This window comes from Takifugu rubripes, chromosome 8, assembly GCF_901000725.2.
Source record: "Takifugu rubripes chromosome 8, fTakRub1.2, whole genome shotgun sequence".
Classification (NCBI taxonomy): Eukaryota; Metazoa; Chordata; class Actinopteri; order Tetraodontiformes; family Tetraodontidae; genus Takifugu; species Takifugu rubripes.
In genome coordinates this window covers 15,626,681-15,651,494 of record NC_042292.1, presented here as the reverse complement: position 1 = coordinate 15,651,494, position 24,814 = coordinate 15,626,681, and the positions used below count along the sequence as shown (strand labels likewise).

Below are 24,814 nucleotides of genomic sequence, written 5' to 3'. Positions count from 1 at the left end.
AATCAGTGACATAACGTCTTAGATCTGCGGCCCGTTGAAAAGCATTTTAGGCTCGGCCAAACTCTGACACAGGGCGCCTTCAGATGGAAACGCAGGGACAGGTAATGTCCCGGCGCTAACATGACGTCTAGACTTCAGACGCGTTTCTGCCGTCGGCACGTCTGATTACTGTGGCAAACACAGAGGTCTCACACACACACACACACACACACACACACACACACACACACACACACACACACACACACACACACAGTCTCTAGGGAAGACCACAGTCTTGTTTGTCTCCACAGGGACAGGGAAGCAAACGGGAATGCACATTGTTTTCTAACCAGACACTCCCCACAAATGTCCTCCCCTCCGAGCTCGACGGGAGGGAGAGAGATGTATTTTGCGGACGATGTGCATGTGGGCCGAGTGTTGAAGTGATTGTGGGAAGACGGTTTGGTTTTGGTCATGTCGGTGTGTTTGCCAATGACAGAAACAGTCTGGCAGCTCTCGGTAGCGTCTTTTTCTTTTCCGTGCCTCTCATTGTTTCTCTTCCTGTCACATTTTCCCCTCTTCTTTAAACCTCTTGTTGTTTCTCTCCATCCTCCTGTGTTCAGCACATTTTTATGGACTCGGAGTCAAGGACAGTGGGGGAAGCTCAGGCCAAATGTCAAGGCCAAAAGCACATTTGACACTTTGTTGACAGAGGTTGGTTTTCTTGATGCTGTTTTTTGAGCAATTGGTGCGATGTCACATGAAAAGGTGAGTTTCAGCTTTGTGAAACCCGCATCTATTTGCATCCTGTGCTGCATTTCTTCTGGTGGACAAACTCTTTATTATCTCCATAGCTACTCTGGCTTTGCCCTCTCTTTGCTCTAAGATTCACTTTGTTCTTCCTCCATCATTCCAGTCGTCCTTCATGCCCACCGCTGACATTTCGGTGTCTCACTGACAGACTTCTTAAAACCTTTCAACGCCAAACAATGTTCAGTTCGTTTGGGTTTGTGACGGCGCGGCTCTCGGTGACAGATTTGCTTTCATCGGACCACCACATGACGGCCACGACTCTGCCTTTCGCTGTCAACGGTTTGACAACCATGTCACCGTCCTCTCTGGCAGTAAACAGGAAAATCCTTCTGCGTGTAAAGGTTGGCAGCTGAATGTTACTGCGGGTTCTGAATGGTTCTGCTAGGACCGTATTAGTTAATGGCAGCGCACAGCATTAGGTAAATACTTCCTCCTCATTACCGAGACTATGATTCAAACTGTCTCTCCATTAGGTTTGTCTTGGCTCGGGCCCTGTGAACTGCACAGATGCAGCAAAGTGAATTACACTCATGTCACTCGGTGGCCAGCTTTCAACGAGGCCCTGGCAGCTTTAACATCTGCTCTGCTAGAAATCTGTATTGATGAGTGGCACAAAGCTCCCCGCACTAAAGAAAAAAGGCCTTATTTGTCTGGGCGCGCTGCCTGAATATTTGTTCTCTGGGGTCGTTAAAAGGAGCTCTTCAAGTGTCAGAACATGATGCACGTGAGTGTGGAACTTGTCAGGTTTCAGGGTCACTTTCAGACTCGGTCTCACTTACTTACTGATCAATACTCAGCTTCTGTCCCTCAGCTGTCCACTACTGTGTGTCACATGTTAAAATTCATTTTAAAAAAAGAGCCCCCTTCTTCTTCTCCAGTTCCTCAACCATCACCATCCCCTGAGGTGACCTCTTGTGGTCACCTGAGAAGGGACCTCAGCAAAAAGAGTCCTTTGTAGAGTCAAGGGAGCGTCCAGGTGGTACACTCTATCGTTTAATTGTTATGATGATGCTGACCACCACACACCCTTTTGGGTTGATTGTCTGGCACAAACGGTGGCGCATGCTTTGATATGCTAACGCTACTTCCTTTAAGTTTATAACTCGGATGACTTTGGAAGGCCCCTAATCCCAGTCTGAAAGTGAGGCTGGTAGCCTCGGTATTACAGACTTCTTTAAAATGAGCTTCTCAGTTTCACGTTACTGTTTTTGTTTTTATCTTCAATCTGCTAATTAATAACGGTCCTGTCCCCCCCCCTCCCAGACCTCTCTCTACATCTGTCTCTCCTCTTTTTTTATCTTTTTCCTCACTCCCTCTCTCCTCTTCTCTTTTCCATAATTATTAGCTCCCCCTCCAGCCCGACTTCAAACCCTGTGGTTGGAACTCTGCATTCCGAGGACACTGAAGATGAGGAGAGGAGAGAAAAAGAGAGAGTTGGACGGGAAGGGAGCGCTGCTTGTTGAAAGAAACCATTGTTCCTCCATAAAAACAGATAAGAGGGCAAAAACTGGAGGGCAAGTGTAGTCAAAATAGTCGCTCTGTGATGACTTTTATAGTTCACCTCAGAAATGTTGTTGTATGTTGGATAAACGGTCTCCCTTTGTCCTTTTTTCCACATTTTACCTGTTCAGGATTGTTTAATCTGGCTCCTTCCATCGTTTACTTTCCCGCCATCCATTCCCATTGTCAGCCCTTTAGATTGAAAGTTATTACATGCTCCCTCCGTTTCCTCTATCTTTCTTTTTTAGCAGCATCTGCGTAATATTTTTCATCCCGAAAGGAACTGACGTCATAGATGAACCGCTATTTAAAGTGCATCGGTTTATAAAATATAAATGAATCTCTTCCTTTGTTCCGCACTGACCTCATCCATCAGTTGATACGTGACTGGTTTGAGGTTTTCTGTATCAATAATCTTCATTGATTAAGGCTACGCTACGCTCTCCCCTCTGAGGCTGAAGTTACATAAGACAAGCAGTGGAAAAGAATTAGCATAAAAAGATCATGTGTCATTTAGCTGACGTGCTGTAAATATTGATCCAGAGCCTCTGTTGTGCAGTTTGATAAATTAGACCCTGCTTAAGTCATCAGTTGCTGCATATTTGTTCCACCAGGTCCTTTGGACCGTGACCTGCACAACGACGGCAACACTCGGTAAATCCCAAAAAACATAGCATTTCTTTCAAGTATTTGTTGTATCAATGCAAAAAATATCCTCATCCTTCCAGCAGACCAACCTAAAGCGGACTTCATCCTTTGGGTGGTCTGCCTAGCCTGTAACCATCCACAGTGACTCCTGATTAATAAGTTTGTCAGTGAGGTGAACGCAGCAATGCTCTCAGTTCAGCTGCTCTCGGCTCAGACTGCTGGCTGCCCCTGTCATGCACCAGCTCCTCTCCCCCTGTCTCCACTTCTTCTGCCCTTAACTTTCACATAAACGCCCATATCACTGCCGGGCCTGTCTTGTTTTCCTCTGATCTTGCCAGTTCCAGATGTGGTCCCTCTGAGATGTGGAAGGTGGCGTGTCCCAGAGCTCCATATGAGGACATCTGAAGATGCCTCTCTTCATGCCTCTATATCTCTACTTATAATGAACGTAGATATGTTGCTGATATTTTGGGATGTTCTCTGGATATCCCTCCGTCCCAGGGAGAGGGATCCCTCCTCTTGTTTCTCTGTTTTCCCTAAAAGGGTTTTGGTTTTTCCTGGGAGTTTAGGCATCAAAATGAATTTGATTTGAAGTTTAATTCAATATCCACACCGAGCTGTGTGAATCAATAGCCTGAGCTTCTGCCGGCAATCAGTAAAGTGATGTCACAGATTGTTTGACCTTAATTCATACATAATTACCCCCTTGATCAATAATTCATAGCCGGCATCTCTGAGGTGGCTCCTAATTTCATTTATTACTGCAGGGCCTCGTAAATCACAGCAGCCCTCAGCCATGTCATGTGCCAACGCATAGAACAGGGTTGGAAGCATGAAGCAGCTACACTTTCTCATCGTTCTTCGGCAGCGTATGGAAACGCTGCGTTTTGGCGTGTGCCTGCACGTGTCCGTGCCCGCTCTGTGAACTGCGTTCGACTCGCGTGTTGGACTTCTGACGCGCGGTGACGGGTTCACCTGAAGTTCACGGCCCCGCCCTCACACCTGCGTTAGAACCCTGGAGTTTATTTACAACGTGATTTTTATCTCCCACCGGTTCCTCCTGCCTTCCGATGTTCCGTCCTTGCTAATCTCTCACCGATCTCTCATTCAGTAGCAATCAGTCGCAGCAAATCTGCCGCTTTCCTTTCTCTAAGTAAACACTTGTTAGTAAATACTTGTTAGGAACTGAAGAAATCTACTGTAGTTTCTGCTAATTGGGGAATGTTGGGATAAGATCCCAAAGCTTGACAGGGCAGCCAGTAAAAGCCAGAACACAATGGTGGTGACTAAGATGGAACATCCCACCTTGCCTTTGACACTGACTGGAAAAGTCTCCTCTGGCCAAAGCGCCAGATTCCTGTTTATTTTGGACGCTCTTCGCCCTAGAGGGTGGCAGCTTTCACAGAGGTGGGACGGAAGTAACCAACCAACGGCAGCACTCGCGGGTGCAGGGAAACCCCGGATTACCGCAACAGAGGTCGCACACCTCATAGCGAAACGGAGCCTGTAATGGACGGTTGCGTCTTTCAGATAAGGACACACTTGCGGGAAAACCAATATCTGTCATAACATGTAGTACACAGCGGTTCCAGCTTCAAAGGCTATTTCTGGTTTCCTTTTTTGACCCGGAACGATATCACCTTCCACAAACTCAGCTGCCACAACCACAGCAGACCTGCCATCTATACATGTGACTTTTCACAGAGTTCCTGACGGGTACGAGGGGTCTTGCGTTATTCCCGCCGGCACATTAGTGGAGCCAAATGAGTAAGCCTGTGAGTAAATTATGAGTACAAGCAGTCCCGTAAACAAACGTGCCTGTTTTCACATGCGTGTGCGTAATCTTTGATCTGTCATCCAAGCTGAAGCGATTCATCCCAATGACGAGCATCCCGGGAATTTCATAGCAGTCCTTGTTGCAGGGCAGGAAGTGTCTTTCTGATACATTTAGGGAATAAGTAAATGTTTCTGCTGGGAGCCACTAAACCGTGGGCAGACTTGGATGGTCTCCTCCCGTCCTGAGACGGGCCGTCATGCGCAGGTCTGAATCTGTCGTGTGTTTCCCAACATCCCCTGCGGGCGTGCGCTCCTGCATGCAGCCTCTGCGTTTAAGGATCAGATGTGTGGAACTTTTATCTTTACTGCTCCGGTTTATTTCCTCTGACAGAAGGCGCACGTCTCTGCCCCACCCACCCTCAACAGGTCCCAACTGTTCGGATTTACATGATATTTTGAGATCTGGCCGGCACAGACTGGCTGCCAGCTGTCTCATTTGCATTTTGCATGCCTGCGCAGCCTTTTATGGTCGTCTTTGTGTGTTTAATGTGGTTTATGGAAACAGATGAGTACTTGTTCATCGTGTTTTGATGCAGTTTCCCCCCTTTTTTTAATCAGTTCAAGGTGGTGTTCATGGTAATGCTCAGTGTAGAAGCTGCTAAAGCATTCTATAATGTGATGATTACAGTATTTGAGATTTGGGACCGTTTTTTTTATCTTTATAGTTTATTACAGGAGTACAATTAACAATCACAGTAGCAAAAAAAGGAATGGAAGTAGAAGGACATTTGTATCATGTCTAATTATTTTCCTGTAAAAAGAAATACAAATATTATGTACAATTATAAAGAAAAAGAACCCATCGGATGAGAGGAAGTGTAGTCGCACGGCACTCAAAAAATAAACAAACCTCACAAGTGCTTTCTGTTTTCCATTATTAATATCAAATAAAATGCACTGATAATAAGTCTGGATACCAAAACAAATAATTAATACAGTAATCAAATTAAAAATATTAACATTTTAATCACTGCTTACATTATAACTGCAATACATAACATTCTAAATACATCCAATATTTACCAAAACCTTCTCATTTAGGCTAAAAACTCTAAATCTGTAACAGAATAAAAAATAGCATTTCAAATATCTTATAACATCAATATTAATCATACAATAACTTTAAGATTAGGTTATAAGTAGACGCAGCTGATTTTTTTCCATGGCTTGCTAAAGAGAGGAAGATCATCCAAATTAATGTACATTATAACCTATTAATGCTCTTTTTGCTCTCACAAACTGCCCGTATCAGCTAATATTCATATATAAAAGGAAAAAAAAAGAAATGGCAAATCTCACTCGATGTGATCTATTGCATTCTAGAACTCTTAATTAAAAATGTACATAAGTAAAGCAGCAAAACTTCAATTTTATATAGTTTTTCTTTCTTTTGAAGGGAATAAATCAGTGGTGTGGTTGGTAGAAAGAGTTGTTGGACCACAGAAACGTCCAATAAGAAAAGCGCCATCCCTGAAACTCAGCATGGTCCTTCTCTTTCTCTCAAGTCTTTCTTCGGAGCGTCCAACCCCGACATGGAGATTCTAGAATGTCCAAAAGTTCTGCCGACGGGTCCCAGAGTTCAGTCTCACGAACATGAGACGTGAGAAATCAAACATTTCTCCCCAGATTTATGAAGCGCACAAAGCTCTGACAGTCCTGATTGTGCAATCACCTCAGACAATAAATCTCTTCTAGCAAATAAAGTTACCGAGAACGTGGAATCGATTTTGTTTTGCATTCTGAGCATTGGCTGGCCGAGCAGCAACGGCCTCCTTCACCACAAAATCACAATTGCTGCCCCAAGTAGACAGGAAACGAGAACAACACACACACACACACGCACACAACACAAAGACAGAGCAACACTGAAGCAGCATGTATGGAGGTCTTCTTTCCCCACCTCCCCCTCAACCCTGGGACGTTTCTAATCCGCTGCTAACGTGTCCCCTTTGCAGCCAGTTCCCATCCAAGAGCGCTTACGCACAGATTCGGGTTAACAAAGCAGAAAAAGACCTCATTGCTATTCGAGCCCAGTTCAGAAACTTTTAGCTTATGTGACGCTAATTGCGAGTTGCTCTCGGTGCGTCCGCCTGTTGGATCAGTTAGGGACAGAAAGCCGAAAATGTGTTTGCAAAGGCCGAAATAGTGCCGCTGCGACAAGGAGCAAGTAAACTCTGCACCTGAGTTCACACCACCACCAGCGTTGCTGCACTAATCTCTCTAAGCTAAGGATACAGGCTAATGCTCTCGGACAGCAAGTGGGAAGAAATGACTGGTCCAAGTTTTCAATAGATAGAAATATAATAAGACACAGTAGAATGCCTCTAAATCCTTTGTACTGGTAAACCTCACGATGGGAACAATTTTCAGTTTGAGGAAAAGAAAGGCCTTAATGTTGGCGTCTTCCGACGTTAATTTCCCCCAAGCAGTACCATGAACAATCTCGTCTCTTTTCTTTAATTCTTTTTTTTTTTTAATTATCGGTTGCTATTTATGTCAGATCTTTCAGTTTAAAACTCAGAGTTTCAGTTTGTTTTGTCCATCTTTGACCCTGCTGGATGGTTCTCGGGGTTTGATTTAGCTCAAGCCGACTGCTAAAATATATTGGATGGTCCAATACCCTGTTTCATCCATCATGCCTTCCTCTCACAAATGCCTTTACTTTTTTAATCTAAATCCTTCATTTCCTCAAACTAGCATACATCTTTCCCTCTCCCGGTTGTGCACAATCTATTCTTTCAGTTTATATTACATAGCTTTTATTTTTAATACACAATGTTCTTTAAAAATACACAGACGAGAGATTGATTAAGAACTTTTTGGCAGCTTCTGTTTCTCAGAGGAAAGTCCTGATCATCACCAGTTGCGAGGATAGACTTTTTCTTTTAGTCTGAAAAGGACCCTCCAACTGTGCAGAACAAAGTTGGAGAAGAAAAAGAGTTTGAAATTCTTCCATTCTCACAAGCTTCTGCGTAAAGACTTTTTAAACCCCCCCTCCCCCTGACTATTAGGGCCCTTCAGACGGCGGCCCCCAAAAGCTCTTCAGACTTAGCCATGATCTCGTTTTGGTTGGAGTCCAAGCCGTAGAACTTGACCTTTAGTCCATCCACGGGGTGAACCACAGGCACAGTGATGACGCGGGGGAACTGCCGGGTCGCCAGCTCGAATCGACTGGTACTGGCCAGCTCGATGGCTAAGATACGCAGGAAGAGGGTGGCTAGCTGCTTCCCCAGGCAGGAGCGGACGCCGCCGCCGAAGGGCAGGTAGTGGAAACGTCCCTCTTTGTCTTCCCCACGTTCCTGGCTGAAGCGATCGGGGTCAAACACATCCACATCCTTGAAGACAGTCGAGGTGTCATGGGTGTCCCGAATGCTGTACATCACACTCCAGCCCTTTGGGATCTGCACCCCCTGTAGCCAGAATGTTAGTGAAAACTTGTCAGCAGTGAAATTTTGAGGGCTTTAACTGTGCGACACGTGGGATATCCCTGCAGTGGGTGAGATATTACTACTGGGAGGAAAAGAGAGAAGATTTTAGCCACTTACATCGAGTTCAAACGTCTGCATGGCTGTTCGGTAGGCGCCCGACACGGGCGTGAAGAGTCTCAGCACCTCCTTGATGACGCAGTCCAGGTATTTGAGGCTCACGATGGTGTCCAGCCTCAGCTCTCCTTCAGGGCACAGGCATCCGTTGTGGAGCAGACCCCTGGCCCTCAGCTCCTCCCTCAGCCGCTCCAGGACCGGAGGATGGCGGAGGAGCTGCATGATGAGGGAGGTGCTGGCACTGGCCGTGGTGGCGAAGGCTGCGAAGATCAGCTCGATGGTGGACTCCTATGGAACCAGAGGTCGTTAAGAATCGGTAGCTGGATCCGACCATGGAAGGCCTAGCGTCCCATTTGTTCAACGACAACACCGCAAAAGCGTAAATCCCAGAAGCCAGTTCAGGTTAGCACAAGTGCGCCGCTTTTAATTCCTCAAAAGTCCTGCGCTGGGATCCAATAAGAACCTCAACCCCGCTGTGCTAGACCCATTATTAAGGTATTGGAATAAATAACAGTGAGGTCGGGCAGCACGACTCTCATTAGAAACCTCTCATTTGCCATCATCTGTGTCAAAACACATCTTGGCCACAGCCTACGTACGTGTGGTATATACAGTGTGTCTGCATGTCTTGAGATGTAGGAAAGTGCTGCAGCTTGGGCCTCTGCTACAGGGCTCCCTGGTTCATTCTGAGTGTGTATTTATATACAGTATGTGTGTGCGTACAGGAGGCCTCTTTCAGACTCCTCGTAGGAGGAGCGTCGACTTATTTTTGGCCCTGGACTTAACCCAGAAACCACAGAGAGTTGAGTTTCCACAAAATTCCACTGAATTACTTTAATAGGTAAATAGAGGGTGTGCCTGTCCGCGAGCGTGTGCGCTACTATCTGCCGATGGCTATCGGCTTAGCATCCATGCAGGCGGATTTTAGAGGGATGCGCATCGTGTCGCAAGCTATTTGTCTGACACATCACGTTAGGTGTGTTTAGCCGGGTTCGTCACCGTAGAAACACGGCTTGTAAATAAACACGAGTGCGTCCTGCTACCTTCAGTTCCTGCATGGTGAGTTCGGAGCCGTTCTCCTTGGCGCTCTCCATCAGAACGTCCAGGGCGTCGCTGTAATCCTTCCCCTGGGAACACAGCGGCTTCTCCCTGATGGCCTTCTCTATGCTCTTCTGCAGGGTGTCTCGTGCACGGATGCCCTGCAAAGCGGCAGCCACCCGGTTGATATCCAAGTGAAAGCTGGTCACAGCGACATATAAGCGGTTCCACGCTTACCTTCCTGTAGCCACTAAATGGCAGGTCTATGGGCAAGCTGAAGAGGTTGTCCACAAAGTCCTGAAAGGTTGAGAACAGATGCTTCATCTCCTCCTCGGACACCCTGAACCCCAGCAGCACCCTCACCGCCATGGTGAACGACAGTCGCTGGCTCTCCCTGCGGGGTGGGCAGCACACTTAGAATCCAAGATGAGCTTTTATTTACACTCTTGTGATCAGATTCCCCCCTCCCAGCGTACCTGTAGACGTTAATGGGCTCAGGGTTGGAGCTCCAAACGCGGAGGCTCTCCTGGATGACCTGTTGGATTTTTGGCAGGTAGGACTCCAAGGCCTCGTGACTAAAGACTTTGGCAAACACCTGTAGAAACACAGCGAGAGGCACGTCGCGTCACGTCTCTGCACGCAGACATTTCTATAGATTTTTACTTGCTGCTTCTTTCTTTCTCTGTGCTCAGTATTAATTAATCCTCAAATCCCTCCCGCTCTCTCTCCTTTGCAGAGACTTATAGGTTATGGAGGCTTTTCCCCTGTAGTCAGCAGAATTAGACTGACAGGCAGAAAGAGCAAAAAAAAAAAAGGGGGGGGGGGGTAAGTCGGCCTTGGCTGCTTGTCGCAGTATTTCTTTGTAGGAATCCGTCACCAGTCGTCAGGACTGTTTGAACACGTAACGGTCTGAGATTTGCCCACCAAAACAGCCCTCAGAGAGGGAGCAAGGAACATTTCACATGAGTGAAAGCGTTAGCGGGCTGGCCGAGAGTGCATGTTTTTCTATATTTATTCACCTTATTTTCAATAAGTTGCGTAACCGTTGAGTGTTTGAGCGCCGATTTTGACGGGCGCAGACTGTCTAAACCCTCCTGAATTTATAACGCTGGCCTCTCCTCCTGCAGCAGTTGTCATTTCCATACACATGTTTCCTATTTTATTTTTCCTAATGGAACATTTTTCGATTGTTGCATTAGAGGCGAACAAACAGTGTCTGTTCGATCAGACACCCGCTTCATTTATTGTCTTCATTTTTTATTCCTACACAGATGCCCAGAATCTTCTATCATTACTTTGTTCATTTCCTCAGTTTTCCAGTACATTTGTGACAGCTTATTGATACTAGACCAAATGTGTCAGTACGGCTGGAAATTGGGGGCAGGGTAGCCAAGCCTTGGATGGGTGGGGGTTCGTGGGGAGCAGCTTCTAGTAGGACTTGAACTCAGGCCAGTGGGGGCTCGTGTGGTTGTTGAGGTTGATGTCTCAGCCACCAAACCATCAGTCGGGCATCAACTTTGACTTCAATGTGCTCTTTTCCCAACAACTGCACAGGTTTCTGTGTTTTTAGCTCAACGCTAGTCTGATCAGCTGCTACAGTATGGAAGCGTGCCGGCCCACACCCAGAATCTATACTTGTCATATCGGTTTACGTGACCTGCCGGCCACCCCTCACCTCAGGGGATTACACGCACCGTGTGACCTCAGAACAGCCCGAGAAATACGAGGCCGTCATGGTTGTTAGACGGTCGGTTTAGCTGGTTTGGGGAGCCGGTTAAAGCCAGCGTGGGTGTTTGACCATAGGTTCGGCCTTCGTTTGGCTACGGCCTCACTGGTGATTATGTCACACACCCCCCCCCCCCCCCAGTTCTGTGGTTGGCTTGGATACGACCAATACGGTTCAACTCCAACTCAATCAGCCGCTCGTTTTTTTGACCTTTCATGAGTCGTTTGATCAATCTCAGAAAGAGAGAAAAGGCTTTGTGTTGTCGTGAATTTAGCCATTTAACCCCTCTGATTATCTGTAACTCGTCAATTTGACTGAGAACACACACACACACACACACACACACACACACACACGCACACAAGCAGCAAGACTCGGGTACCACAGGCCCAGCCTTTCAGTCCGACAGACTCTGGAAGGTAACTACAGGTCACACAGACACAGACACACACACACACACAGACATGCTACCAATCAAAGTTTTTTTTACGCAGTGTCACTCTGGGACAGTCCACGTTCCACGCAGGAGGGGGGGCGGTTGTGGTGTGGGAGATTGTTCGGCACAACAGTCATTTGCTAGACCACAAAAACGTGACTGTCTTCTCCAGCTCGCAGCGCAAAGACACGCTGTCGCGCACACACACTCTCCCAGTCTCCTGCGCACACAGACACAGTCGTCCTAATAACGTCCATATGTCTTAAATTATGTGAAAGTGCTGCGAGCTGCTGGTTCCACAGACATGTAAATACTCCTTTATTCTTCCCTCTGCCCTCCTTTTCTCCCTCCCTCTCTCTCCCTCGTTCTTTACTCCCACCTTTTCCCGTCTCTCCCTGCCCTTTTCATCCATCCTTCTTTCTAAAAAGTCTATTCCTTTCTTCCCTTAGGATCAGACGATTGCTCTGTGAACGCTGAGACGCTTTAGGTGTGAAACTCTGGTGGATTTAACGCACAGGAGGTGAATGTACCATTATTTTAAGGAAGCGTCTTTAGGACCTGTGATACACAAATGCATCGAAGTTGCATTAAGTGTCATTTTGTCAGACAAGCTGTAAATATATTATATTTCATTCTGTTAAATAAATTTCTGCTGCCTTCAGGGAAAATATACTGTGGAAATATGCAAAACAGTGGGGAGAATTAATGTGAGACGGTGCACAGGCTCAGTTAAATTATGCCCGCACGACCTTTCTGATGTTAATGTTGCAGACTGTGTCCAGAATTTGGACCTAGATCATTGTTCTATCACAGGAAAACTGCCTGGCAGTGATAATGTGTTAAACCTCCACATCAGAGCGCTGCAGATAGAACAGGCCAGGGCTCAGATTTTGCGACGCCCTCTACTGGCAGTGAGCAGAAGCGCAGGTCGCGTCAGGATTGAGTGCGGTATTTAAAAAAAAAAAAAACTCAACAGCTTCAGTTTTGATTCCTTCTTCTCCTCTTTCTCTGAATTTAGGCTTGCACAGATGCGCCAACATCTCGTATTCCAGTTACCATACGCCATCGGGTCTCCGCTGGAGCATCTTTAGTGCTGCTCTGCTCATATTTGGTGCCTGCAGATATTTGTCTCTATGGTGACAGATCGTAGGATCAGGGATATGCATTTTCTGATCTTTTGCTTTCATTCAGGGATGGTGTGTGAGTCTGTCTGGTCCCGTTTGGCTCTGATTGGTCCCTCGTGGAAAACCCGGCTGCTGCTGTGGCTCTTTGAGGGAGTTAGTTTCCTAGCTTAACACAGGGTTATATGGAAACTGGCTGGCTCTGTTGATCCACCAAAAGCTAATGTGCTGTGTGAAGATTGTTTTTCCGTACAAAAAACCGCAAGGAGAGCAAAGGCACGCGCACGTACGCACACACACACACGCACCACACAGAAGAGTTCTGGTCCAGTGGGTCAGACACCATGCCAGTCAATTATTCTTTCTCTCAGTTGATGCCGCTTTGCTTCTGTCTGTTAATGCAGTTTTTATTACCCAGAAAACAGGAAGGAGCACTGCCAGCACACACACACACACACACACACACACACACACACACACAGCTGCTAATCTGTGACTTGCTTCAGGAGGGTTAAACTTTTATCAGGGTTTGGGCTTCTGAATTTCACTAAATATAAAAGATTTCACCAAAGATTTTGTGGAAGTATCCCAACGCAGCCATCAACAACCCCCACGACTGTGTAAGAAGCACTGGATCTGAATCCTACTCAATGACACTTCAGTAAAGCGTACAACCAGCATCACTCTTTGTATAGCTGTTTTTGTGTTAAGGGGCCGAGGAATGTTCAGGTGTGTGTGTGTGTGTGTGTGTGTATGTGTGTGAAAGCCCCTCTTTGTGCTGTGTTGGAGGCAGGCTTCCTAATCAGGGGTCATTACATGAGGTTAGTGCCAGGGTCTCCGGGGAGAGGCCAGGGGATCAGGGCCTAGATTAGACCCAGCCGACCCCTCACTGTCCTCGGGCACCTCGGGAACGAAACCTGACCTCGCTCCCCTCACTTTGAAACCCATCTAAAAAAAGATTTCCTTCCTCTTCTTCCTTCTCGGAGGATCTACAGAGAGAAGCCCGGAGACTAATTTACAGGACAACACAGCATTCCCTGCTTCTGATTCTGGGGCTGTGTGTGTGTGTGTGTGTGTGTGTGAGTGCGTGAGTGCGTGAGAGAGAGAGAGAGCAGGAGAGGTATTTGCCTCGGGTAAAACGGATAATAGGAGGGAGAGGTAAGTGGCTGATTACCTGAAATTGTCCTGGCACGAGAAAGAGAAAAGGAGAAATAAAAGTGAGACAGAATGATAGAAAGGAAACACAGAAAAGGAGAGATCGCCTCTCCGGGGCCGGGGGCTCAGATTTAGACATAACGCCGCTCGTGCTGCTGACCTTTCTCTTCTTGCGGTGGATGTCTCCGATGCTGTTGGCCAGCGAGTTGGGCCCCAGCAGGGTGGAGGTGCTCTGAGGCCAGTCCACCGTCACCAGCGTGTGCTCGCCCATCAGCACCTTCCGGATGTTCTCGGCACCTGTCACCCGGATCAGAGGGCGGCCCAGCAGATGGGTCTTGAACACGTTCCCGTACTTTTGCCTCCGAGACGCGTGGAAACCTGAACCCTAGAAACAGAAGCGAAGAGGAGGGCTTAATAAAAGGTGGTAAAATTAGGATGCTAACAAGAGTTTTTGGGACCAACAGGGCATCATCAGTGTCTCCGCCCTCACTATCATGGGATGGGTACAAAAAGTAAGCAAAAGGCCTTCCAGTTTCAGCTCGGCAGCGATTCTTACGACAGATTTTTACGCTGGCCATAAATTTGAACCAGCCTTTTAGGATCCAGCTTTGATGTTCACCTCTAAAAGCTCCCCAGTAACTACTTCTTCTCTTTGTGGTTTGGGGCCCAAACAGACCGTTTTGGGTGAGTCCCCACATGCTAAAAGTTACTTGCATTTCCCTCATCTGGGCTCCCGGAGCCAAAAGTAAACGTGGAGACGCAGATGTTTAGGGAGCCCTCGTACACAAGGTTAATTCAATGAAAACGGCTCAGGGATGCCTTCAGGGTGTGATCAGAGTTCAGCTTTAACGTGAAGCGACCAACGCTCCAGGTCAAAGGCTGCCGTCCCAGAGTCGTGTACAGTAAATGAAGTTTACTCCAACATGAGGGGATGTAAAAAGATCCTGCGCAAACGTATCCAGGGCTCATCTTTGAACACACAGCGAGCAACAGCGTAAACGCACGCACGCACGCAGGCTTGACCCCCTTGTTGGAGGCCTGCATATGGCTACAGGCTGTGACCAGTTTAACCAAACACGGCTCCGTCTGAGTTTATTTTCTGGAGGCCTGAAGAAGAATATTAGGTGTTTTAAAGAGGTCCGCCTCCGTGGGGGTCCCTTCTGGGAGACATTACACGGTCACGATGAAGCCGACTATGGATCTGTTTCGTTCACACTCGTTAACAATCGCGGGATTGATTGACGTGCGGAGAGAACAAACCCGGTGAAACAAAAGTCCTCAATTAGCCAATTATCCAACCAGAAGCACCCTGGCGCTCACATTTGAACCCCCGTCCTCCAGCTCGAGCTGCCGGCTGTGGGTGCACCCCAAGAGGACCAGAGCTGGAGTCAGTTAGCAAGCTGACCTGAGTTCAGCTTTGACGCCGACCCCTAAATGGTCTGGGTCACAGCAGAGCTAGAGGGAGTCGACCTCAGAACTGTAAATGGGCTGTTTGAGTGAAAAGAATATATATCAGCCCGTGGGCAGCTTACTGTGTTACACACACATGCACGCGCTCGCTAACGTTAGCGCTGGCGGACAAACACACCATTCACATGTGTCTACAGTGAAAACACACATGCATGTGCACATAGCGCAGATTCACAAAAATGTGCAAAGCAAACAAACACGCGGAGGCCGGACTGCGAATGACTGCGACAACACTAACTGGTCTGACCCCAGTTTACTCCTGGGAAAATAGAAATGTACCAATGCAAAGCGCGCACACACGAGAACATGTAAATATACGCAAGTGACATATCGTCGGTTCTCTAGTTGACTTGCGTATGTGTGTGTCTGAATCAAATGTTTAATTTCTGGATAACCATGTCAGACAGATTAGTACATTTACAAATATGAGCGGCTAGTTTGACGTTCATCCAACTGCGTTTCCCAGGATGCAACACTTCTGGTCTTAACTCCCTGCAGGAGCTTTTTCTGTGGATTGTGCATATTGTGCTGCTATGCTTCCTCGGAACAACGTTTTTGGCATCCCAGGTGTTCGCCGGACACCCTTCGGATTCACCGTGACGTCATCGGGCTCTGCAGAAGCGGCCGATGTCGCTTCTCTTGCCGCGAGGCGTCCTCGTCCTCTTTCTGGGGTCGCTGGCGGCAGCTCATCCCTCTCTCGCCTCCACGTCACGTCGCGATGTTTCTCTGTGTGAGCTAAATTGAGCACAGATGCTTCAGCTCCTTCGCAGCTCTGTGAGCTGTTTCACGTTGCTTTGAAACGTCCGATTGCCAGACTGCGTTTTGGAGATGAAAAGTGCTGCTAATTAGCATTCGGGCCCACGGGCCCCACCTCTGAGGCGGCGTTTGTCACTGCTACCGCTAAGCTTCTTCAGATGTCGAGGCCTTTGTCGGGAGGTGAAGACACTAGCGTTCTGGTTTCCTGCGCCTCGCCTGCTCGGCTACATCCTGCTTGTGTGGTTTCAGTCTCTAGCAAGTAGCGAGAGATTTCTTTGAATTTGAAACCAATTTTCTGACACTATTTAGAGCAGAACGCCACACTTGTACGTATTCCTAATCTCCATCGTGCATTTTTTGCTTCTTTCTCTGGCGAGCTGTCTGTGTACCACTTTTGACCCCCAACTCTTTTCACAGTTCCTGTACACTTCCTCTTCTTACTTGGCACCCACACACACATGGACACACTCACACACCAGGACACACACCAGGCTGCTGGCTGGCCTCTGGAGCCCTTGGGGTGTGTGCATGTAAGAGTGCAGTTGTTTTTCAAGCTGCATTTTGCTGCCACATGGATGTCGAGTGGTTTAGTATGTCTGCCTGCCAGTCCTACACACACACACACACACACACACACACACACACACACACACACACACGCAGTCCAATTCGAAGGGAGTTCCTCAGGCAGCCAGACAAGGCTCCCTTTCACACTCCAAGATGCAGCATCCAATTGGGCTGATTGTGTACTTGTGATTGTGCGATGCTCTCTTTCGCTGAGGTTTCCTGTTCAACACTTTCATCCTCGGCTCACGAGAGGAAGGGAAAAAGTAAAAGAGTCAGAAATTGCCAGGCTAGACTGAGATATGTGTGTCGCGGGTTTGGTCTGGATGACATTTAGCAAAAAAGGTGAGAAGGGTGCACCCTGCCCACTCCCAAATCTGGCAAAACACACTCAGACACAGAGCGGGCATGGAAAAGTGGTGATGTAATGACGCCACACTCGCCTTGCAGGAGAACACATGCATAACCGCACGCTTTCCCTCCGAGGTTCAGGGCAGGATTCTTCACTGTAATCACGCGCTGCGCTTCGCAAACGGATCCTAAATGTGCACGTTTGAGCCGAGCCAGAAGGTTTGTGAAAACAGAATGTTTTAATTCAAATGTGACATTTCACTCGGGTTTGGACTAATAAATAAAAGTCACTTTAACTTAATTTTGAATGTTTGTGCAGGATAAGCACTTTATTTCCCAGAGAGAAATGGTGTAAACTTCCTGTCCAACCTAATTAAAAATTATTTTATTTAATTTTAAATGTAGTCTTTCCTCCAACGAGCCACAAAATGCAATATATTAAAATGAGTAACGTCAACACTTCCCCAATGAAAAGTCTCGTAGTTTCCACGTACATTTTTCGGAGGGCGAGTTTCATTTAGACGAAAACCAGAGCAGCGTCCTCGTCATCAAATACAGCAGAGTTTCAGAATCCCGGCAGGTTAAAATGGGTTTGGTTAGGGTTCGGGTTCGGGTTAGTGTTGTTGCGTTACACCACTGATGTAACACTTCTCAGAGCAGTTCGGATCATCATTGTACACAATAAACTCCGTCTCCATGTCCTCCTCCTCCTTTCTCCTTCGCGCACAATGTCTGGGCAGACGTAGCTAACGCAGCAGCCATGCTAAAAATACCGCCATCTGTTCTGTTGGGGTTGGCCTGGGGGCGAACCTGGGCCTGGGCTTATAAATGTCCCCTTTGTAGCACGGTGGAAATGTCCGACAAATAACTCTTTTATTAGGGCAAGACAAAAAAACACAGCTAATAATGTTTACTCGGATCAGCGTCGCAGCTCTGGGAGCAGACACCCCCCACCACACACACACACACACACACACACACACACACAGCTAGTGCGAGAACTACGCATGAGTAACCGGCGTGGTTGATTTAAAGGTGATCTTTCTTGTGTTTGCCAAATTATTTTTGAGAAATTTACTCTGCGTGTAAAAAAGAAATTGCTTGTCTGCAGCTGAAATAAACCAAGAAACATTTTGTTTGTGCAAATCAAGGAAGGAACGACTTTATTCCGAGACAATCTCCTCTATCAAAGGCGATAATCTGAAACTGCTTTTGTCAGCACAATTGTTCTGATTAATATTTATTCTCATTTGTGAACGTTTTTAAAAAAAAAAGATTCAGTGCGTCATTGTGGGGCTGCTTCGCTGTTTGTTTTGATGGAAAATTTGGCCAAACGGTGGATTGTTGACCCAAAAGCATCTGTTTTCTGTCTATCTCTAGGGCGCCAAGGTTGTGGCCAAACGCCGTTCAAACGCAAAGAAAAAACAAAAGAGCGCCCGTTATAACAGGTGAAACGCGGCTCAGAAGCAGGGACCAAACACGTCCCCCAGATAGCAGCTCAAGCTGTGGGACTCGAGCAAAAAGGTTAAAAATGAGAAGTGAAAAAGCAGCAAAAGCGCTACGCAAGAGAGGAAACGAGGTCAAAGGCTGTGAGGGAATTCCTTCTTTCTTTTCAGCTGCCAATCATTCAGCCGGTGCCAGAGACACCAAGACACCAGTGTGTGGGTTGTTATTTGTGTGTGCGTTTGAATGGTGCAACAGGTCCTCCGCTCCACAATGAGGCCCGTCCCTTTGCGGTCACGCCGCCACATCAGGAGGACAGAGAGGCAAGGAGCGAGGGTAGGAATAAGAAAGCAGGAGCGGAGAAAGAAAAGGAAGGAGAGAGGGGAGGAAGAAAGAATGGAGGGGGGGGGGATGGGAGAGGAGAGAGTTCGATAGCGGGAAGCACCAACAGCAGAACGTGGCGGAGGGGGACGGCGCAGATGGACCGGTTGCCCGTTTCAAAACAGGACGGATTAAGGAGAGAGGCCTTCAGACGGGTCGGCCAAAAACCCGAGAAAACCCAGAGAGAGGCAGCCAGAGAGGGAGAGAGGGGAAGAGGGTTGGCCCCTGACCTGGGGACATTATAGGGAGGGAGATTATGGTTGTTCAGAACTCTCTAAGCACTCACCCCGGGACCCCAGCTAATACCCTGGCACACACACACACACACACACACACACACACACCGCTAGTGAATACACACACGGTTCTGGTCCGGCCTTGGGTTTCTGACCAACAAACGTGATGAAAGTAAGACCGCTGGTTTCAGAGCCGCTCTGACGATCACATCTGTGCACGTGTATCACCTATCAACGTAAGATGTTGCCTTATGTTTACAGTTTATTGAGGAACGCGCGGACGCCAACGGTTGGAGAAACCCTCTCAGCAGATGAGCTGATGATTGCGGCGTGATTATTTAAACAGCGGGATCCATCTCCGCTTCCTTTAATTGTAGGAAGAATTTAGCCCAAAATAAATTAAAAGAAAGTCCCTGACGTGAATGCCTTTGTCTCGCGCTGGTGAGTCACCTGGCCAGACGGTATCAAGGGAAAATGTCCCTTTTTTTTGTCTGGCTCATGTCCTGTTTCCTAAGGTGGGACTGGCGCGGCGTTTGAGATCTTTGATGCGGCCGTGTTTGTGTTTAAAACGATGCTGCACTGTCTGTCCTCTTACATGTTTCCGAGATATAAATACAGAGAGCGATCGGAACGTACGCCGCCGTGACCAACCGCCTCATACGGGATTATTTGCAGCATGTTTTGAGGTTTTTCTGATTTGTGAAAGCTGGTTTGGGTTGGTGGAGATGACGCACGCCTTATCTGCTGTTATTAAATCATCCTGATTTTCGGGTTTCGGCAACAGCTGCTTTCCAAATCAAGCAAGGTTTTCAAGAAAAACCGCTCCTAAACCAACTGCGAGTGTAAAATGTGATGGAAATCTGGACAAAGTTAAGGGAGCGCCAAGAGCACATGTACAAACCAAATCGATAAAATCCACTTTGGATTATCGAGTATCTGTTAATACATGTCAAAAGAATCCTCTTGGAGTCTGTCACATGTCTATACTAGTGCCGATGGGATCATATACTCATAGTATTTCCATTTAGCCCGTGTGTGTTTGTGTGTAACCACAGCGATGTAGCACACGGCGCGCTGGACCGCAGTAATGGAATCTCAGTGCAGATGAAGCCACCAGGCTATACAATCCCTGCTCTGTCTCAGCTTAAAGGCGCAATCCGCCTCCAAACCAACATGCCGTGTGTTCTGCAAAGCAGAGGAATCGGACAGGTTTGGATGCCGCCGCCGCCACCGGCAGAGTGGTGCTGGCCTTTGATCTCTGCCCGGCTTCTCTTATCTTCTAATCAAAGCACTGGTGCGCAAATCAAATTGCACATTGTCAATTCACCAATTTCACCCATTTGTTGGTTGTGGATGCTTGAGTGAGTACGTGCTGCAGCGCATGTGTGTGTCTGGAGCTCGTTCACCAACTTAAGAGCACACACTGAAGCGTCTCTGTGTCGTCTTCCTCCATTCTGACCCTGACTCGGTGCATGTGTCAGAGCCAATGTTGGGCTTTTGCAGCATATGAGATACATAATTGGCTATTTGCTAAAGTTTTAAAAACTACCCTTGAAGCCAGGGAGACTGTATAAATGACCTTCACAAGTACAAACATGGCCCACTCCTGTTTTAACCTCTTCAAAACCATTTATTAAAACCTCAAAGGAACTTCGCACTTTAGCGACCCCAAGTGGCTGGAGAGGGTAGTGGTTTATATTTTTGAAGTTCTCAATTAAGCTAATGTGAATTCTGGATTTGACTTATGGCCAAATAATTCCCTCAACTCTCTTTACTGCAGCACATATTTTACGCAAATCAGTTCTATTTGAAGACACATCTTTGCCCGAGCGTCTGGATAAGAACGGAGGGTTCAATACACCCTCGTTCGTCTGCAGCTAAAGTGAAGTTGGCAGCTGTATTGTTGGTTTTGAAGTGTCTTAATTCAAATGTGTGGACTAATGGGTGCGTGTAGACGTCCTTTTAGAAAAACATATAAAATATCTGCTCTGGACTAATGCGGCTGTGTTGATATATGCTTGAATCCGCATGTAGTGGCTGTGTGTGTATGTGTGTGCGCGTGTGTGTGCACGCGCGCTGCTCAGTAGTAACACTCCTGTTTGGCACAGTCCCTTCAGAAAGCTCCTGCAGCTCCTAATGAGAGCAGACAGGTCTTTGGCAGAGTGACCATAAACTGCAGATTGCTTTAAAATGGATCCGTCAAAGAAACGTGCTGCCGCCGCCGCCGCTGCACATGTGTGACGTTATAAATATATGGTATAGGAGGCCACACTTTAAGCGTTTATTTAGAAAACCAGGGGAAAAAGAAGTCACGGAGGGGAGAAATGAAGAAAACGTGAATTAGGAATGTTCACATTTCGAATCGCCTTAAATACTTTGCCACAGTCGGGGGGATCATTACACTTCCTTAAAGCAGCTTAAGCGAGTTTCAACACACGATTGCGCTGTCCAGATACCTTTTCAAAGAGTAATCTGGCATTCTGAGCAGAAGGAAACAGGTAGGAACTAGCTGAGAACATAGCTGAGGGAAGCCAGAGAGGGAGATAAGACCCAATCAGATGAGCGTGGGACAATGCTGCGCTTGCATGTGGCCGCAGAGCAACCAGGACAAAACGCTCCCTTCTTCACCATCGGCGGCGTTCTGGCCACCTCGCCGAATTAAACATCCAAAGCAAAGAACCGCTAAAGGACACGGAGCACCGTGCTGCCTGTTGCTGAATTTCAAATCACACGCGGCCCCTTTTTAGGGGATTTTAAATGTACAACGTGCAGCTTTTTGCCAGGTTTGGTGTCTCTCCGACACCCGCTGACCCGCGTTAACGTCACCAAAGCGCCGCCTTTGACCATTGGTGGGTTTTTTTGGGGTTTGGTTTTGTGGAGACAATAAAGAAGTCTGATCTGCCTTGGCGCTGTTGATCAACACGGCCCCGGAACCCCGACATCTGCTGCTTCTTGAACTTGCCCTCAGAGGTCTTCTGCAGCACCTCAACCATCAGACCAGCAGCGCAGACAGGGACCAGCACCTGGCCAGGAACTCCCCATTAGATCCGTGTCCATCTCTTTTTCTTAGATGGGTGTTGAGCTGCAGCCAAGCGCCCCCCTGCTGCTCCAGCACACATTTCTACATCAGCTGAGGGGCTCTGGGGCCTTCACCCACCCCGTTCTTTCACATCAGCTCCCTGCACATTTTATTCTGCTTCTGGGGACATTTGGTCCTCATAAAACCAGACGTCCTCTCCTTCGATTCCTCTATCTGAGAGGACTCTCTCTCTCTCTCACACACACACACACGCGCGCGCGCGCGCGCGCCCTCTCCACCTCCAACATAAACTTGGCCGCGGTCCTCTGGTGCATTCCGGGAACGCGTCTCGTTCGGTGTCAGATGTAACGAAGAGGAGCACCGGGAGTTCAAGCTCCGCACGCCGCCTCCGCGCCTCCAGCCCCCGCTGCTCTCCACCTCTCTCCTTCTCTCTCTTTCAGCGTTCTGACTATTTAAAAGTCCGCTTATCAGTCGGCTGATAAAGGCATTTAAAGCGCCCCTAATTAAAGAGTTTATTTTCCAACAGCAACTTTACGATCCTTTTCTCTAATTGCACTGCGCCTCAAGCGAGGACGCAGCGACTCGTCGCGCGTCAGAATTCCCCGGATATTCAACACTGAATTTTAATTAGAAGTCTTAAAGGAAATTACGGCCCTTTTATACGGTGCACTGTGTCCGACCTCTGCGCGGAGGCGCTCGCCGCCACATCTGATATGACTGATGGCCTCTCGCCCCTCCGCGGCCGGTCAGAGGTGATAACACCGCGCTGATCTGATCGCCGGCTGGAGCCACGACGGAGACAGATTGTAGAGCCATGAACTAATCAGAGGGGAAGTGAAGGTCTGAATTGTGCTCCCGCGGCTGCCTGTGCGCGGACAGCAGCCGCTCTGTGCTCCAGAGACGCGCGCGGATATGAATGAATCGCCGTAACTTTAGGACGCGTTCGTGGGAAAAATGGAGATTTACCTGCTTGGATGAACTGGTTTAACGCCCGGACTGGAGGTTGACTGGTTTTGTCAGGACCAGCTGAGCATCCAAGTGTGAAAATGTGTATGAGCAGACAGATTTTTCTCATGTGCATCAGCGCTGCGCATCCGGAACTTCTGGCGGACACGTTAAACGAGCGCAGTCGCCAATGCGGTGTATTAAAAAAAGTAAATATTTGATGAAGAAAGTCAGACTTTAAAAAAAAAAAAGTCTCTATAGTCGTTAAACACACATCGGTTAACAGACAAGAGTGATTTCATCACAGACAAAGACCCTGCGCGGGTACCGGGACCCGTTCCCCGCTTTCCCGAGCCCCCTCCCGCTTACCTGCAGGAGCCAGTGGCAGGTCTCGCCGATGAAGGGGAATCCCATGGATCCCTTGGGCATGGGCAGCTTGCAGTTTCTATCCCGCGTCGCCGTCCATCTGAGCTGCCACAGCTGCTGGGAGACGGCGAGGAGCAGGGCCATGGACACCAGGCAGGCGGCCAACGTGGCCAGAGCCGAGACCAGGTCGAAGGAGTCGAACAGCATGGTGATGGAGAGCCCGGGGTTCTCCCTCTGTCTCTGGAGTCTGGGAGGCGCTCGCAAAGACGCGCAAAACTACCAAGGCTGAGGAATCTAAATGATGCAAAAGTTTGATTTCAATCAAATCTTTAATTCTGTCAAAGCGCCGCGCTGCTTTAAAGTCTCGCGGACGCGGCAACAGATGGTTCTCAGAGGAAATTCACTTTTTCTTTCATAAAAAGGAGATTAAAAGACACAAAGTTGCTTCTGCGTTGCGTTAAAAAAGTGCAAATCGGCGTGCGCGCGGAGCGGAGATGCTACAGGTGAGTCGCGCTGATGAACCAACGGAACTCTTAATAACTTAAAGGTTTGGAATCAGCACTCGGGAATCTGGGCTGTTCTGTTTGAAATCTCATTTTGCTCCCTGGTTTAAGTGGGTGTCTTAAAATCGGGTTTAAACGTGAGACTTTAAGGCAGGTTTTTAAAAAAAATAATAAATCTCAAGGTGACGCGGAAGTTTGAACACGTGGAAAATCAAAAAAAGCGGAGCCGGACTGGAGCAGTATTGAAATCTTTAGTGATGAAACGACCTGGTTCGGAGGGAGAGAAAAGCAGGAGAACTCTCCCAGAACTCACGTTTTTCTCCCTGAACCTGGAAAATCAAAATGTTTGATTTTTTTTTTTCTCTCCAAAAAAGTATTTGTCTCAGCGCAAATAATTTTTAAAAGAAGAAGCGCAAAACTATTAAGATCCGTGCGAGCTGTAAAAGGTGCGCAGGAGATGCTCAGATGCCTCCGTCCTCCTTCTCCTCCTTTTTACTTTGTGTCGTCCCTCTCTCCTCTGTGTACCTTTCAGTTTGTGGAAGCTCTCCCTCCTCTCTCTCTCTCTCTCCTACAAGTCACCTCAGTGTCTCTGTGTGTGTGTGGATACGTGCGTAACGAGTGTGTGGCACCAATGAGTGTTTATATAGTGCGGAGGCAACTGGAACTCGGAGAGGCGGCCAAGGGCTCCCGTCGCCCCCCTCTTACCCCACCTCGCTCCCGCGTCGTCTCCAGAGCGTGGGGAGACTCCCCTCCCCTCTCCTCCCCTTCCCTGCCTCCATCCATCCCTCTTCTCTGCTCCACCTCTTTCAGCTCCTGGAGAACCCCCCCCCCTCCCTCTCCACCCCCTCCCTCCCGCTTCTCAGAAGGAGGGGTGACGTAAAGTGAGCGGCAAGCGGCGCAAGAGGAGTCGAGGTTTGGAGCGTGCTGCCGCTGGCGGAGCGCCAACGGGGGAGGGGGGAGGG

The 24,814-nt window shown here is 48.0% G+C and overlaps 1 protein-coding gene and 1 long non-coding RNA gene across 4 annotated transcripts in view; one reads left to right on the top strand and one right to left on the bottom strand.

Moving 5' to 3' along the window:
• The window catches only part of LOC115250713 (uncharacterized), an 82,722-nt gene that overhangs the window by 53,292 nt on the left and 4,616 nt on the right, over positions 1–24,814 (top strand). The window lies entirely within an intron of this gene.
• Positions 5,427–24,531, bottom strand: cyp26b1 (cytochrome P450, family 26, subfamily b, polypeptide 1). 3 transcript variants are annotated; one of them, XM_029840452.1, is made up of 8 exons: positions 24,166–24,531; positions 23,353–23,643; positions 13,958–14,182; positions 9,836–9,954; positions 9,597–9,753; positions 9,365–9,520; positions 8,325–8,609; positions 5,427–8,189 (listed from the first exon to the last, which is right to left on the bottom strand). In XM_029840452.1, the coding sequence occupies exons 2-8, from the start codon at positions 23,554–23,556 to the stop codon at positions 7,797–7,799; spliced, it is 1,539 nt and encodes a 512-aa protein (XP_029696312.1). In that variant the 5' UTR covers positions 23,557–23,643; positions 24,166–24,531; the 3' UTR covers positions 5,427–7,796. The 3 variants fall into 3 exon arrangements, with proteins under 3 accessions (XP_029696312.1, XP_029696313.1, XP_003966921.1); XM_029840453.1 differs by having other exon boundaries at positions 24,378–24,529; XM_003966872.3 differs by having other exon boundaries at positions 23,353–24,531.

Coding starts and splice junctions, on each gene's coding strand:
- cyp26b1 (XM_003966872.3), bottom strand. CDS start 23,556: ATGCTGTTCGACTCCTTCGACCTGGTCTCGGCTCTGGCCACGTTGGCC. Junction 14,183..23,352: donor CCTGCCACTGGCTCCTGCAG/GTAAGCGGGAGG, acceptor TTCTGTTTCTAG/GGTTCAGGTTTCCACGCGTC. Junction 9,521..9,596: donor CATTTAGTGGCTACAGGAAG/GTAAGCGTGGAA, acceptor GCCGCTTTGCAG/GGCATCCGTGCACGAGACAC.